The sequence below is a fragment of the Aegilops tauschii genome, chromosome 4, assembly GCF_002575655.3.
Source record: "Aegilops tauschii subsp. strangulata cultivar AL8/78 chromosome 4, Aet v6.0, whole genome shotgun sequence".
NCBI classification, from domain to species: Eukaryota; Viridiplantae; Streptophyta; class Magnoliopsida; order Poales; family Poaceae; genus Aegilops; species Aegilops tauschii.
This window is the reverse complement of record NC_053038.3, coordinates 298,246,806-298,264,698: the sequence shown is the minus strand read 5'-3', so window position 1 is coordinate 298,264,698 and position 17,893 is coordinate 298,246,806. Positions and strand designations below refer to the sequence as shown.

General features: G+C 47.7%; 1 protein-coding gene across 1 annotated transcript; it reads right to left on the bottom strand.

The window, feature by feature from the left end:
• Positions 1-6,339: 6,339 nt before the first annotated feature.
• LOC141021836 (uncharacterized) lies at positions 6,340-6,825 on the bottom strand. The gene has a single exon (XM_073497681.1). The coding sequence runs from the start codon at positions 6,823-6,825 to the stop codon at positions 6,340-6,342; it is 486 nt and encodes a 161-aa protein (XP_073353782.1).
• Positions 6,826-17,893: the final 11,068 nt, after the last annotated feature.

The following is a 17,893-nucleotide window of genomic DNA, read 5'->3' as shown; positions in this document are numbered from 1 at the left end:
TCAAGCATAACCCAGAAACCGTGTTCACTTCCCGGACTCCGCCGAGAAGAGACCATCACGGCTACACACGCGGTTGATGCATTTTAGTTAAGGTCAAGTGTCAAGTTCTCTACAACCGGATATTAACAAATTTCCATCTGCCACATAACCGCGGGCACGACTTTCGAAAGATAATACCCTGCAGGGGTGTTCCAACTTAGCCCATTATAAGCTCTCACGGTCAACGAAGGATATTCCTTCTGATCGGCTCGGAGTCCCGGTTACAAGACATTTCGACAATGGTAAAACAAGACCAGCAAAGCCGCCCGAATGTGCCGACAAATCCTGATAGGAGCTGCACATATCTCGTTCTCAGGGCACACCGGATTGTCCAAGCTTCCGGTAGGCCAGACCAGAGTTGCCCCTGGTGGCCACCGGCGACTGACAGGTTGGACCAACGCTCGAAGGAGCACTGGCCCGGGGGGGTAAGTAAAGATGACCCTCGAGAGCGCGACTCCCAAGGGAAAAAGGCTAGGTGAGGCAAATGTAAAACCAAGGTTGGGCCTTGCTGGAAGAGTTTTATTCAAGGCGAACTGTCAAGGGGGTCCCATAAATCACCCAACTGCGTAAGGGACGCAAAAATCAAGGAACATAACACCGGTATGACGGAAACTAGGGCGGCAAGAGTGGAACAAAACACCAGGCATAAGGTCGAGCCTTCCACCCTTTACCAAGTATATAGATGCATTAATAATATAAGAGATATTGTGATATCCCAACATAAACATAATCCAACATGGAGCAATCTTCATCTTCACCTGCAACTAGCAACGCTATAAGAGGGGCTGAGCAAAGCGGTAACATAGTCAAACAACGGTTTGCTAGGAAGGGTGACAAAGGTTAGAGGTTCATGGCAATTGGGAGGCTTGAAAGGCAAGTGAATAGGTAGCGCAGCATAGCGATAGAACGAAGCAACTATCATAGCAATGATAGTAATGAGATCCAAGGTGACGGTCATCTTGCCTGAAATCCTGCTAGGAAGAAGAACGAGTCCATGAAGAAGATGAAGCCACGAAGACGAACGAATCCTCACGATCGCAACGACACGGGAACTATCGAGAAGAAGCACACAACAAGGTAAACACACCACACATGAACAAGGCATGATGCTCAACCAAGTATGATGCATGACAAGGCTATATGAAGCTACTCATGACGAGAGATGATCAATACAAGAACAACACATCAAGGCAAGTTTAAATGGGGCCGGGAACAACATATAACAATTCCGGTAAGTCCTCATATGCAAATTTCGAAATTGGTCCAGAACTGAACAAGCATTAATTTGAAGTTGGTAAATAGCAAGTTAAAGAGCACCATGATGATCTACACGAAATTCTAGTCAAGTTACATATAAAGTTCATTAGATTCGGAGCTACGGCCTAGAAGATATGAGCAAAACAAGTTAAACATGGCATTGATGCAAAATGCATACGAACATCAAGCAAACACATCAAAACAAGGATGCAACATGATAATATGAGACTACATACAAAACTACGCAAGTTTCATAAAGAGCACATTCAAAACGGAGCAACGGTGCAACACATACACTCCAAACAAGACATAGCAACAATCTGACCATAACAGCAACTAGGCAACTAGCAAGCATCAAAACAATATGCTACAGCAGCTCAACATGAAAAAAGGCATGGACATGATGTATAGGTAAATCACAACAAAACATGAACACTGAGCTATCTCCAGAAATCACTAGAACATGCTCAAAAGGACATGGCAAGATTGCAAATAATAACAGGTTCACAGACTTAGCAGAAATTACTGGACATGACAGAAATAACATCAGGTAGCAATGTTCAGAGCACGAAATCAACATGCTACAGGAACTTAACATGGCAAAACAAGGCTTGGCATGAATCTACTAAATGCATATGACAAAAGTCTCTTACTGACCATAAGCCAAAAAGGCACAGAATATATGATGGCAACCATGTATACATAGCAAGTTTCGTTATCAGGTTTCAGACTTAGCAGAAAACAGAGCATGGCAGAAACAATAATATGAAGGCATCTTGGTGAGCTTGATGCACTCACCACAAAGCAATGCATGACAAAACAAGCATACCTACGGCAAGATGACATGTTTAAGAAGCTAACCATGCAAGATCAAGTACATAGCATGTATGAAACAACTACAACAAGCTTGGAAAAATTGAATAACACGTAAACAATCTGCCAGGAACATTTTATAGCAAAAGTAGAGCAAGATTGAGTCATGCTATGGCACTCCATAATTGCAAATAAGGGCAGGAATGGATCAATTATAACAATATTTACAAAACATCCTTACTTAACATCTCCAAAATATGCATGGATCTCTCTGTAGCATCAAGTTTACATGGCAACAAAATAACAGCAGACAAAACTTGGAGAAAACACTAAGTCTCTGAAATCAGAAACATCACGAAGCCTAGTTTGCATGCTTGTGCTAGTCACCTCAGAGATCACAAAAATACAAGGCATACACCACGGGAAAGATGGCATGGCATACAACAAAACACATGTAGAGCTCATGCTCATAAGATGCACAGATTAAATACAACAAAAATAACAAATCACCAAGTTCTGATAAGTAACAGCAGATAACAGCAACTAGCACTCTTGCAACGATGATTTGGGCATCAAGATGGACTCAAATGAACATGGTACAATGGAATAAAATGAGGAGCATCACACAAGGAACATTTTGGTATATCAAACATGCAAAACGGAACTATATACATGAAGTTACAACATCACAAACATGCGCACATAATGTGGACATCCCAGGACTTGGTAGAATTTACAGCGAGCGTCAAATAGCTAAAACGTGCACCGGCGGGCTTTAGAGGGTGGCTCACCACTGGGCTCGGCCCAGGACGCAGAGAGGGCAGCTGGGCCGCGGATCTGGGCGCTGATGGGCCTCGTGGGGGGATTGCAGCCCACGGGGGCTGTGGCCGTCCTCCTCCCGTGCCCGCACGAATAGGAAGGCAGAGGCGGCGGCGACAGTGCACGCCGGCGAGGGCGCAGCAACGGCGGGGTGGTCGAGGGGCGCTGGGGACGACCGGATCCGGCTGCTCCGGACCCGTTCCGGCCGGATCCGACGGCAACTCGCGACGGGGCGGCGGCTCCTGCGGGGAAGAGAGAGAGAGGGAAAACGTGAGAGAGAGAGAGGCAGGGGAAAGAGAGAGAGAGAGAGAGGTGGCGCGGTGGCGGGGCTCATCTGCGGCGGCGAGGACGTGGTCCGGTGGCCCCTCCGGCGAGGCGAGGCGGCCGACCAACGCGGGGAGGCGGGCGGCACTAGGGGGAGCGGGCGGCTCGGGCAGGGAGGCGAGCGCTGCGGGCGGCGGCGCAGAGCGGGTCTCGGGGCCCAGATGCGGCCCGGAGCGGGCCGACTGCGGGCTTCTGCGGGCCTCGGCGGCGGGAAGAGCGGGGTGAGGTGGTGATGCCACATGGCGGCGGGGCAGTGGCTGGAGACGGCCAGAGGGCGACGTGGCGCGACGCCCCTGGCCGGGAGCGGCGGCGCGACTACGTCCGGCGCGGAGAGGGGAGGATTTTTAGGGTTCAGACTGCGGGATTTCGGGGGGAGTGGTATATTTATAGGTAGAGGGAGCTAGGAGAGTCCAAACGAGGTGCGGTTTTCGCCCACGCGATCGTGATCGAACAACCGAGAGCATGGCGGAAACTTAGAAGGGTTTTGGGGCTGTTTAGAGAGGGGTTTTGCTGCACACACAAAACGGACTTTGCGGTTACCCGGTTAACCGTTGGAGTACCAAACGACCTCCCAATGGAACGAAACTTGACCGGTGGTCTAACGGTGGTATACCAAGGCCACTTGACAAGACTCGGTCCATTCCGAGAACGTTCAACACCCGCTCACGAAAAGAAACAAGAGGGTGCGCCGGAGGAGATGGGAGTGCCGGATTGCAAAACGGACAACGGGGAAAATGCTCGGATGCATGAGACGAACACGTATGCAAATGCGATGCACATGATGACATGATATGGGATGCATGACATGAACAAAAATGCAACACGCAAGCAGATGACATGACAACAACGACGAATAACTGGCAGACACCTGGCGCATCGAATCCGGGGCGTTACAAGCGAGCTCCATCCACGTCTATGGTCCCTCGGCACCCTGGACCGGCTTTGATCCCACCATTCTAGAAGGTTTGTCGTGGTCACGAATGGTGCCAGCGTCACCGGTAGACCGCACCGGCTTAGCACCCTCTACCAAAGCTTCGTGGTGAAGGAGCATGAGGCGAGCAGGTGAAATGCGCTCTCCGGTGTCCTCTGGCAGAGACTGCATGATGAAGTGTGTGGCCATCCTCGTTTGGCCAGGTTGTCGACGGTGAGGCATCGATTTAGCATCGCAAGCCAGGAGAATATTTTGCACTTCATGGGTGCGTCGGCCTTCCAGATGATCTGTCTGAATTCAGTCTGTGTCGATCCCTCGAATTGAATCGCATACGCTGATGCCGACGTGAATCATCCGTCAGCCGTCCATTTCCATTCCACCCAGTCCGACTCGTCGGTCAACACCACATGTTGCAGTTGCACCCAGAGTGTGGTAAACTCCCGGATGGCCTGGCCCGAAGGGTTTGCTTTGATATGTCTTGTCCATCTTGCGTCGCCGATTGCTTCTGCCAGTGAGCTTCTTTCTTGTGCAGTGTTTGTAGAGCTCAGGGAGGCAAATGTTCAGACTTGCACTTAGGAGCCAAGGTTCCGTCCAAAAGCTTATCTTCTTGTCGTTTCCAAGATGGGATTTCACTGATGCATTGAAGAGTGCCCTTACAAGCTCATCCGTGGGCAGTGGCAAGCCCAGCCATGGCTTTTCAGGTTCGGTCCATGTTTACCAAAGCCATCTCATTCTAAGCTTTGTGCTCTGTGCCTCAATATTGGTGATGCCGAGCCCTCCGAGCTCTCGCGGCCTGCATACGGTCCTCCAGTTTACCAGACATTTCCCGCCCGGGGCGACCTCTTTGCTCTCCCAAAGGAATCCTCTTCGGACCTTATCAACAGCTTTGCGTAGCCAGACTGGAGGGTCGATGGCGATCATTTGGAAGACAAGCATGGCCGAGAGGACCGGGCGTCCATGGAGAAGTGAGCTAATTTCCATCCTTTCATCTTGCCATAGACCTTGTCCAGCACCGGTTGCCAGTCAGCTCTAGTGATCCTATAGTCAGAGAGAGGCATGCCCAGGTATGTGCAAGGAAAGTGCTTGATCGGACAGCCTAGCTCCCCGAGAATTGCTTCCATATCTATCCCTCCGTAGCAGATAAGCGTTAATGAACTCTTTCCATAGTTCGTACGCAATCCTGATGTTGTACCAAAGGCGTCTAGCATATCCTGAACAGCCTTCATCTCTTGGATGTCTGGGATTATGAATATAATTGCATCGTCGGTGTATAGGGATGTTTTGTAGGCCAATCTCTGGTTGCCAATGGGCTTTAGTGATTTGACGAACATTGTTGCCATGCAGTCCAAGATGATGACAAAGAGGAGCGGTGATAATGGGTCGCCTTGGCGCAAACATCTTCTATGAATAATTGGCTCGAAAAGCCTCCCATTGATGAGCACCCGAGTGGATTGAGTGGCAAGCAGATTTGAAGTGCAATTCAACCATTTCTTGCCGAACCCCTTCGCCTGCAAAACTTCCAGCAAGAATTCCCATGATACCGTATCAAATGCTTTTTCGATGTCAAGCTTGATCATCATGGCTGGGGTCTTTGCTTGTTGTAGCGCCCTTGCAATCCCTATGACATAGATGTAATTATCATGTATATTTCTCCCCTTAATGAATGCGTTGTGGCAAGGCCTGACAAGTGCGTCCATCCTGCAACGCAAGCGGCTGGCCAAAATCTTCACAAAAAGCTTGGCAAAACTATCAACGAGGCATATTGGTCTGAAATCCCTTAGTCCAGCAGCATCTTCTCGCTTTGGGACCAGAATCATCATTGTAGTATTTAAGGGGCGGAGGTGTGCGACATCTAACTGTTCGATCGCCCTGATCGCTGCCATGAGCTCAGGTTGGATGATGTGCCAACATTGCTGATAGAGTAATCCTGTGAATCCATCTGGTCCCGGGGCTTTGTCTCCATTTATGTCCTTTACTGTGGCTAGCACTTCCTCATCAGTGAAGGGGGTCTCCAAGTCTGATAGATCAGAGCTCTCGATGTCTATCGCAGAAAGGTCGATGGTGTGATTCCTTGGGATCCTTGTTCCCAGAAACTCCTCAAAATAGCTATGGATAGCATCCATCTTCGCTTCTTGATCAGTGCGTATGATGTCTCCCTAAACAATAATGTGGATGTAGTTTCTTCGGCGCCTTGCGGATGCTTTGGCGCGAAAGAACCGGGTGCAAGCATCATCTTCTTTTATCCTTAAAACTCTGGATCTCTGCCTCCATAGCGACCTCTCCATTGCCGCCAAACCTAACCTTTGCATCTTCAATGCATTCCAGAATTCATGTTCAGCCTCTGAGAGTTGGCGCCGATCCATGGTCGTGTCCAGTCTCATGATCAGTTCACTTGTGATAGCTGTTTTGAGTGCTATGTTGTTGCAGAGTTGGGCGCTCCATTTTGCTAGTGCCTTGGCAGTAGCCTTCATCTTCCTGTTGAAGACAGCAATCGGGTTTCCACCAGGGCAAGTTCCATGCCATGCCTTCTGCACCTCCTCCATGGATCCTTCCATCTTGACCCATCTATTCTCAAATCTGAATCTTCTGTTCGGTTGGAAGCCGACATCGCACGAAAGGAGCAGTGGACAATGATCCGACATCTCTGTGGAGAGGGCCTACAGCAAACACCCTGGAAATGCCACGTCCCACTCCTCGTTGTACATGATTCAATCCAATTTAACCATCGTTGCTCGCCTCTGCTCGTTGGACCATGTAGGTATAGCTCTTTCAGCTGCAACTCGTTGATGAAGTTTCGGAAGGCAGGCATACATCGGCGGTCGACGTTTGCATTGTTCTTGTCCGCAGCTTGCATTATTAGATTGAAATCTCCACCCAGGAAGACAGCGGTGCCGCCCGGGAAGAAGTTGCCTACTATGTCTTTCATCTCTGCCAAAAACTCGATCTTTGCTGCAAACTCTTGAGGGCCATACGCTGTCAGCAGACCAAAGGTATCTCCTGATCTTGTAGTTCCGTGCACAGCAATGAAATGGTCCCTTATCATTACATTAGGTAGATGGAATTGCTCGTCATTGATACATCCATTTTGCATCATGTTTTCTTACTGTTATTTATGATGTTTTTATCCATAATAAAGCTTATTGGAGTAATTCTAATGCCTTTTCTCTCATAATATGCAAGGTATACACCAAGAGGGAGAATTCCGGCAGCTGGAAATCTGGACCTGAAAAAGCTATGTCAGGCTACCTATTCTGCACAACTCCAAATGAGCTGAAACTTCACGAGGATTTTTTATGGAATATATGAGAATTATTGGAGCAAATAACTACCAGAGGGGCCCCACCAGGTGGGCACAACCCACCTGGGCGCGCCAGGCAGCCCAGGCGCGCCATGGTGGGTTGTGCTCACCCAGGCCCACCTTCGGTGCCCATCTTCTGATATATAGGTCATTTTGACCTAGAAAAAATAAGAAGATGACTTTCGGGACAGAGCGCCGCCGCCTCGAGGTGGAACTTGGGCAGGAGCACTTTTGCCCTCCGGCGGAGCGATTTCGCCGGGAGCGCGGAAATCATCGTCGTCATCATCACCAACAACTCTCCCATCTTGGGGAGGGTAATCTCCTCAACATCTTCAACAGCACCATCTCATCTCAAACCCTATTTCATCTCTTGTGTTCAGTCTTGTTACTGGAACTATAGATTGGTGCTTGTGGGTGACTAGTAGTGTTGATTACATCTTGTAGTTGATTACTATATGGTTTATTTGGTGGAAGATTATATGTTCAGATCCAATATGCTATTTAATACTCCTCTGATCATGAGCATGTTTATCATTTGTGAGTATTTACTTTCGTTCTTGAGGTCACGGGAGAAATCATGTTGGAAGTAATCATGTGAACTTGATATGTGTTCGATATTTTGATAGTATGTATGTTGTGATTCCCTTAGTGGTGTCATGTGAACGTCGACTACATGACACTTCACCATATTTGGGCCTAAGGGAATGCATTGTGGAGTAGCAATTAGATGATGGGTTGCGAGAGTGACAGAAGCTTAAACCCCAGTTTATGCGCTATTCCATAAGGGACCGATTGGATCCAAAAGTTTAATGCTATGGTTAGAATTTATTCCTAATACTTTTCTCGTAGTTGCGGATGCTTGCGGGAGGGTTAATCATAAGTAGGAGGTTTGTTCAAGTAAGAACAACACCTAAGCACCGGTCTACCCACATATCAAATTATCAAAGTAGCGAACACAAATCGAACCAACATGATGAAAGTGACTAGATAAAATTCCCGTGTACCCTCAAGAACGCTTTGCTTATCATAAGAGATCGTTTTGGCCTGTCCTTTGCCTCAAAAGGATTGGGCTACCTTGCTGCACTTTTGTTACTACTGCCGTTACTTGCTCGTTACAAATTATCTTGCTATCAAACTACTCCGCTACTTACAATTTCAGCACTTGCAGACATTACCTTGCTGAAAACCACTTGTCATTTCCTTCTGCTCCTCGTTGGGTTTGACACTCTTACTTATCGAAAAGAGCTACAATTGGTCCCCTATACTTGTGGGTCATCAAGGCTATTTTCTGGCGCCATTGCCGGGGATTGAAGCGCCTTTGGTAAGTGGAATTTGGTAAGGAAACATTTATATAGTGTGCTGAAATTTATTATCACTTGTTACTATGGAAAACAATCCTTTGAGGGGTTTGTTCGGGGTATCTACACCTCGTCCGGAACCACAATTAGCTACCCCTCAACCTACTGCACCTACTGAAAATATTGAATATGACATTCCTTCGGGTATGGTAGAACAACTGCTAGCAAATCCTTATGCAGGAGATGGAACCAAACATCCTGATATGCACTTGATATATGTGGAACAAATTTTTGGATTGTTTAAGCTTGTAGGTTTACCCGGAAATGAAGTGATGAAAAAGGTTTTCCCTTTATCTTTGAAGGGAAAAGCATTGGCATGGTATAGGCTATGCGATGATATTGGATCGTGGAATTGGAATCCTTTGAAATTGGAGTTCCACCAAAAAAATTATCCTATGCATCTAGTTCATCGTGATCAGAATTATATATGTAATTTCTGGCCTCGTGAAGGAGAAAGTATTGCTCTAGCTTGGGGGAGGCTTAAGTAAATGTTATATCCATGCCCCAATCATGAGCTCTCAAGAGAAATTATTATCCAGAATTTTTATGCTCGGCTTTCTCGTAATGATCAAACCATGCTTGATACTTCTTGTGCTGGTTCTTTTATGAAGAAGACTATTAAATTCCGGTGGGATCTTTTGGAAAGAATTAAACGCAACTCTGAAGATTGGGAACACGACGAAGGTAAAGAGTCAGGTATTAAACTTAAGTATGATTGTGTTAAATCTTTTATGGATACCGATGCTTTTCAAAAGTTTAGCACTAAATATGGACTTGACTCTGAGATAGTAGCCTCCTTTTGTGAATCATTTGCTACTCATGTTGAACTCCCTAAAGAGAAGTGGTTTAAATATCACCCACCTATTAAAGAAGAAACTAAAGAACCGGTACCAGTTAAAGAAGAAACTATACTTTATAATGGTGATCCAGTTGTTCCTTATGCTTATATTGAGAAACCACCTTTCCCTGTTAGGATAAAGGAACATGCTAAAGTTTTAACTATGGTTAACAAAAGCTATATTAGAACACCTAAACCTAATGAACAAATCAAAGTAGAACCTAGCATTGCTATGGTTAAAGATCTCTTAGAAGAAGATATAGACGGGCATGTTATTTACTTCTGTGAAGAAGCTGCTAGAATTGCCAAACCTGGTAAAAAGGACAAACATAGACCTGTTGTTGGCATGCCTGTCATCTCAGTTAAAATATCACTGTTATCATGGTTTATGTGACATAGGTGCTAGTGTGAGTGCTATTCTTTACACATTATATCAAGAAATTATGAATGGCATAGCAGCTGCAGAAATACAAGACATAGATGTTACTATTAAACTTGCTAATAGAGACACCATATCACCAATTGGGATTGTTAGAGATGTTGAAGTCTTGTGTGGGAAAATAAAATACCCTACTGGTTTTCTTGTTCATGGTTCCCAACAAGATGACTTTTGTCCCATTACCTTTGGTAGACCTTTCTTGAACACCGTTAATGCTAACACTGGTGCACGTCGGTCCTAAACAAATGGTTTTTAATCCCTTTCCGCGACGGCATTTGGAACCGTCGCCAAGTGAGTGTGTGCAATAGGGTGTCCTTCCCACATGACCCAGAAATCGTCGGGGATAGGCCCTCCTGGGACCCAGGCTGGGGCCGTGTGCGGTCGGGCAAGGCATCGAAACCCAATCATTTCCGTAGGTATGTACATCCCACATGGTAATCCGAGAAAATCATTTCTGTAGGTATGTACATCCCACACGGTGAATCCCAGAAAAAAATTTCCGCTCGTATGTATATCACACACAGTCAATCCAAGGAATATGTTCCCGTTCTTATGTACATCCCACACTGTCAATCCAGGGAAAACGTTTCCATTCGTATGTACATCCCACACAGTTTTATGTATACGCTCGTGTGTGAAAGGTGTAACTATCACACATGCTCTGCCTTGGTTAACTGTTTGCTTTCATTAACTACATCACACACGATTTGATGTAGAAAACTGTGTGGCACTGGGCTATCCATCACAAGCGCTTTTACTGCCAGAACCGTTTGCAAAGTTCCATGATCGTCTGTTCTCTTTTTATTTTTGCCTGTAATTTATTATTCTAATTGGAATTTAGAAATATGAAACGTGCAATTCAAATTCTCAGCACAATGGTTCAACAACGAATCCATAAATAAAACTGCCAGTACAATATGTTCAGTAATTACAGGATTAGGCAGCAATTAACTATGATGAACCACAATATTTAAAGCCAGTAAAGGTGAAGAGACAAGTGTAAATCATTTTGACTGACGACGGTGTTGAAAAGCGGAATGCCCATAATGTGCCTTCCTGCATGCCATAGGCACGAACCACTTTTGTCCAACCCCTTGTGACGATCGCCCGCCCATCCTTCACCGCCTCAGGAAGACTTCTAGAGCATTATCATGGTAGCATGAATTATATACTTTAACCTTAGTTGCCTCCACTCCGGTCATGTAGTTTGGAAGGTAATCATCAGTAAATAGTTTCGGAAACCACTAAAAAAAGAAAAATATCAGATACTGAGGTCTAATAGAGTAACTTGTTGTGGGCAGGGGAAAAGGCAACACATTACTTACCATCCTAAAGTTCACTGTTGTCTTCGACAAAGTGTAAATAAAGAGCTTAATTCCAATCACCCGTTTCTTTCGCCTAACAATCTTTCTTAGTTTCCTCACTTGACGCTTGTTCATGAATATCTCATTGCCCCATACACAAAAGGGATCGAAGCGTGGATCAGTACCGCTCATATATGTACCTACAAGCAACCAGTAAATGTTAGAAGCTAAACTGAGATTGCACAAATGATGTAAAATACAACTACATATGTCCTGAGTACAAGTATTTTTTATTGAGATTTCAATATGAACTACATACGGATGTGTGTAGAATTATAGATATAACTTAGATTGGAATCTAGATTCACTCAGTTTGCTCCTTATGTAGTCTATATTGGAATCTCTAAAAATACTTATATTTAGGAAAAGATGGTGTATAAGACATGGGATGCAGCTAACCTCGACGGCAAACAACAGCATCGCCCATTGTAGCCCTGTGTAAGTACATGGAAAGCCAATGTTAACTACATCAGGGTTAACATCCACCAAAAATAGCAAATGGTAATAAAACGGCAGCATTTGTAGTGATATCTTCATTTCGAAAGAGTAGCACGGTAGCAAAGGGACGGAATAAAAAATGGATACAACTGTTAATTGCAAGAGGCTTAACAACATCTTAATTCATGTTTTGTAAGTTTGTAGCCATCGAAATACAACTCTTTAAAAATGGATACAAATGTTAATTGCAACAGGCTTAATGGCCATTGAAACCGGTACTGATAAAAATGCAATTGGCAGAGTTAAACATCACAGGGCAGGTGCTACCAGAGCAGATAATGGCCCGGTTGTCTATAAAAAGGTAGGGGAAATAGCTAAAACGTGTTAGGCATGTTTACTACAACATGCTTAATACATCGACAATACAAAACATAACCATTAATTGCAACTGGTATTGGTAAGATTGAACCGGTGGGTACATACTTGGTAAGTCCTGAGAGGTAGTTGCTGGGGCACTTCATCTTGGCTAGAGCCTGCCCAAAGTCAGCGGCGGCGGAGGCGAGCTGTTCCTCCGGGTTGAAGCGTGGATCAGTGCCATTGACATGTGTACCTACAGGCAATCAGTAAATGGTAGAAGTTAAACTCCAATTGCACAAATGATGTGAAATACTGTAAGACATGGGACGCAGCTAACCTCGACGGCAAACAACAGCATCAGCCGTTATGACCCTGCGTAAGTACATGGACAAGCATTTTAAGTACAACAGGGTTAGCATCCACCAAAAATAGCAAATGGGCAGCATCTCTAGTATATCTTCATTGCGGAGAGTAGCATGGTAGCAAATGGACAAATTAAAAATGGATACAACTGTTAATTGCAACAGGCTTAACAGCATCCTAAGTCATGTTTTGTAAGTTTGTAGCCATTGAAATACAACTGTTTAAAAATGGATTCAACTGTTAATTACGACATGCTTAATAGACATTGAAACCGGTACTGACAAAAATGCAATTGGCATAGTTAAACATCACAAGGCAGGTGCTGCCAGAGCAGAGAATAGCCCAGATGTCTATAAAAAGATAGGGAAAGTAGCAAAAATGTGTTAGGCATGTTTACTAGAACATGCTTAATACATCGACCATACAGAACATAGCCATTAATTGCAACTGGTATTGGTAAGATTGAACTGGTGAGTACATACTTGGTGAGTCCTGAGAGGTAGTTGCCGGGGCACTTCATCTTGGCCAGAGCTCTCCCAAAGTCAGCGACGGCGGAGGTGAGTTATTCCTTCGGGTCGAAGCATGGATCAGTGCCACTGACATGTGTACCTACAGGCAACCAGTAAATGGTAGAAGTTAAACTGCAATTGCATAAATTATGTGAAATATTGTAAGACATGGGATGCAGCTCACCTCGACGGCAAACAAAAGCATCGGTCGTTATGACCATGCGTAAGTGTATGGACAGGCATGTTAAGTACAACAGGGTTAGCATCCACTAAAAATAGAAAATGGGCAACATCTCTAGTGATATCTTGAGTCATGTATTGTAAGTTTGTTGCTGGTATGGGTGAAATTGAGCTGGACACGGTAATATTTGAACATCACACAGTGTGCAGTACTGAAATAAACAAGGCACGAACATGCTTAATACATCAACCGTACAAATCATAGCCGTTGCAAGTGGTATTGGTCAGATTTAGCTGGTTAGATCTTACCTGTTAAGTACTGGGGGGTAGTCGCTAGGGGACTTCATCTGGGCCAGAGCCTGCACCATGTCGGCGGCGGCGGAGGCGAGGTGTTCCTCCGGGTCAACACGCACAGCGGACATCGCGACATGGACCGCCATCAGCTCCTGGCGGGGGGGGGGGGGGGTTGGAGGCATGAGGATGTTTCGCAGGCGCCATTTAAGCAATCAGGCCGGGGACGTGATAGAGATCGGTGGGTTACCTGACTGGATCCGAGCAGAACGTAGATGTGGTTGAAGCTGTGGTTGCGGCGGCGGCAGTTTGAGATGCCGGTAGGGGGAGGCGCGAGGGAGGGGGATACTGTGACGCCCCCGATTTGACCGTACACTAATCATGCACGCAAATGTGTACGACCAAGATCAGGGACTCACGGGAAGATATCACAACACAACTCTAAAACATAAATAAGTCATACAAGCATCATAATACAAGCCAGGGGCCTCGAGGGCTCGAATACAAGTGCTCGATCATAGACGAGTCAGCGGAAGCAACAATATCTGAGTACAGACATAAGTTAAACAAGTTTTGCCTTAAGAAGGCTAGCACAAAGGTAGCAACGATCGAAAAGGCAAGGCCTCCTGCCTGGGACCTCCTAACTACTCCTGGTCGTCGTCAGCGGCCTGCACGTAGTAGTAGGCACCTCCAGTGCCGTGGGAGTCGTCGTCGACGGTGGTGTCTGGCTCCTGAACTCCGACATCTGATTGCGACAATCCGGTATAGAAAGGGGAAAAGAGGGATAAAAGCAACCGTGAGTACTCATCCAAAGTACTCGCAAGCAAGGAGCTACACTACATATGCATGGGTATATGTGTAAAGAGGCATATCAGTGGACTGAACTGCAGAATGCCGGAATAAGAGGGGGATAGCTAGTCCTGTCGAAGACTAAGCTTCTGGACATCTCCATCTTGCAGCATGTAGAAGAGAGTAGATTGAAGTCCTCCAAGTAGCATCGCATAGCATAATCCTACCCGGCGATCCCCTCCTCGTCACCCTGTTAGAGAGCGATCACCGGGTTGTATCTGGCACTTGGAAGGGTGTATTTTATTCAGTATCCAGTTCTAGTTGTCATAAGCTCAAGGTACAACTCCGGGTCGTCCTTTTACCGAGGGACACGGCTATTCGAATAGATAAACTTCCCTGCAGGGGTGCACCACATAACCCAACACGCTCGATCCCAATTGGCCGGACACACTTTTCTGGGTCATGCCCGGCCTCGTAAGATCAACGCGTCGCAGCCCCACCTAAGCACAACAGAGCGGTCAGCACGCCGGTCTAATCCTAAGCGCGCAGGGGTTTGGGCCCATCGCCCTATGCACACCTGCACGTTGCGAACGCGGCCGCGAGCAGACCTAGCAACCCACACGATCACGGCGGTTACGTCAAAGCGGTCCAACACGGCGCGCGCCACTCAGTCGCTGACGTCAAAAGAGCTTCGGCTGATACCACGACGCCGGGATACCCATAACTACTCCCGCGTAGATGGCTAGTGCGTATAGACCAAATGGCCAGACTCAGATCAAATACCAAGATCTCGTTAAGCGTGTTAAGTATCCGCGAACGCCGACCAGGGCCAGGCCCACCTCTTACCTAGGCGGTCTCAACCTGCCCTGTCGCTCCGCCACAAGGATCCACTTGCGGGTACTCCTACGAGCCGACCCGTCTTTAGTCATCACATGTGTCATGTATATAATATATAAGTATATACCCGCGATCACCGCCCAGGTGATCACGGCCCGATAGTGTAGCACAGCAAACGGACAAGAATGTAGGGCCACTGATGGAAATCTAGCATCCTATACTAAGCATGTAGGATTGCAGGTAAAGGTATCAACAGTAGTAGCAAGGATAGGCTATGCATCAGAATAGGATATCGAAAAGCAGTAACATGCTACACTACTCTAATGCAAGCAGTATAGAGGAGAGTAGGCGATATCTGGTGATCAAGGGGGGGGCTTGCCTGATTGCTCTGTCAAGTAGGAGGGGTCGTCGACTCCGTAGTCAAACTGGGCAGCAGCAGTGTCGGTCTCGTAGTCTACCGGAGAGAAGAGGGGGAAGAAACAGTAAATACAATGCAAACATAAGCATGACGATGCGTGACATGACAGTGAGCGGTGCTAGGGGTGTCCTAACGCGACAGTAGGTGGTACCGGTGAAGGGGGGGAACATCCGGGAGGTATCCCCGATGTTTCGCGTTTTCAGACAGACGGACCGGAGGGGGAAAGTTGCTAGTTCGATAGGTTAGGGAGGTGTGGTGGACGAACGGACTGCATATTCGGATTCGTCTCGTCGTTCTGAGCAACTTTCATATAGAAAACATTTTCATCCGAGTTACGGTTTAAAAGATATGAATTTTCAAAGTTTATTTGAATTTCTGGAATTATTTAATTAACAGAAAAAGGGATATGACGTCAGCATGACGTAGGAGTGACGTCAGCGGTTAACAGTCTGGGTTGACTGGTCAAACTGACAAGGGGGACCCACCTGTCATAGACAGTGGGTTAACAGAGGATTAACTAATTAGTTTTTTTAGCTAATTAACTACTGGGCCCACCTGTCAGCGAGAGATTAATTAAACTATTTATTTTTATTTATAAAACATTTTCTTTTTCTTTTCTTTTTAATTTTTGCGGCGGGGCCCGCATGTCAGTGACTGGGCCTGCCCAGTCAGCAGTTGACTGGGTCAACCCAGTCAACTGGGCCCGTGGGGGCCACTGGCAGTGACCCAGGGGTGGCCCCAGGTGTGCCACGTCGGCGGCCGGCGCCGGAGTATCGCCGGCGACCAAAACGCACGGCGGCGCGCGCGGGAGGGGCGCGGGTTTCACCCACTGTGGGTTTGCGGGGGCGGGGCAGGGCGCGTTCGACGCGGCTCGACGTCGCGCGTCCAACGGCGGTGGTCGGAGGGGCTGGAACGGACGGGGTCGACCGCTACGGGCTCGCCGGCGGCGAGGAGCTACGGGTGCCCGACGGAAGCTACGCTAGAGCGCGCGAATGGCCGAACTAGCTAGCTAGGTGGGTGCGGCACGGTGCGGTCGGACTAGCGGGCCAACGCCCGTGACCATTTGGTCACCGGAGACACGCCGGCGGCGAGCTCCGCGGCGTGGCGTTCGGGCGCGCGCGGGGAAGCAGCTACGGAGCGCGAGCGAGCTAGCGGAGAGGGGTAGGAGGTAGAGGAGCTCACCGCGCGGCGCAAGAAAGGCCCGTGGGTGCTTAGGAGCAGCAGGTCGTCGCCGGGGAAGAAGGGGGTCGCCGGCGTCCGAAGATGAAGGCGAGCTCGGGGAGGCCGATGCAGTGGCTCCGAGCTTCGGCGGAGAGGCGGAGGGGATGTAGTCGAGGGCGGCGACGTCGTACGGCACGGCGAGGTGGCGAGTGGGGCACGGTGGCCGCGTGAACGACGGGAACGGCGGCGAGCGCGTCGGGCGTGGGGAAGAGGGGAGCGGCGCGGATCCGGGGGAGAGGCGCAGAGGCCGAGGGAGGGAGCGGGGTGAGTGGGAGAGAGGCCCGAGGGAGCGGGGCCGCTGGCGCCCTTATCCTCTCGCGGGGTTCACCGCCGGCGAGGGGGTTCGGCGGCGACGCGCCCTGTTCCGACCCGGTCGGGGGAACAGGAAGGGGACGCGGGGGGGGGGGGGGAGGTGGGCTGGGCCGGGGCGCGGCTGCGGGTGGCGGCCCAGCTTGGGCCGGGGGGGGGGGGGGTTTGGGCCGCGGGTCCAGTGGGGGGGGAAGCGGGCCCTTTACCCTTTGTTTTCTTTTTCTGTTTTGTTTTCTGTTTTCTCTTATTTGTTTATTTCCTTTTCTGTTTTATTTCATTTTAAAGCCTTTAGGCATTTTATAAAAATGTGTTCTCTCCACCATAATTACCAGTGTAATATTTGGCACCCACTGAACATTTTTGTTTGAGTTTTTGAAAACTTTTATTTTTCACTTTAATTATATTTGAAGTTTGAACTAGGAGTTAGAAAGGAAGGTGATTCAAATGTGATCAAGCCCTGTTTAGCAACATGATTAGCTTAATCACAGGGAGTTACTGTAGCATGATTCCCAGGGTGTTACAAATCTCCTCCACTACAAGAAATCTCGTCCCGAGATTTAGGAGGTAGAAGGAAACAGTGCGGGGTATTCTTCGCGTAGACGATCCTCTCGTTCCCAAGTGGCCTCATCTTCAGAATGGTGCGACCACTGGACTTTGAGAAACTTGATCGCCTTCTGACGTGTGCGGCATTCAGCTTGGTC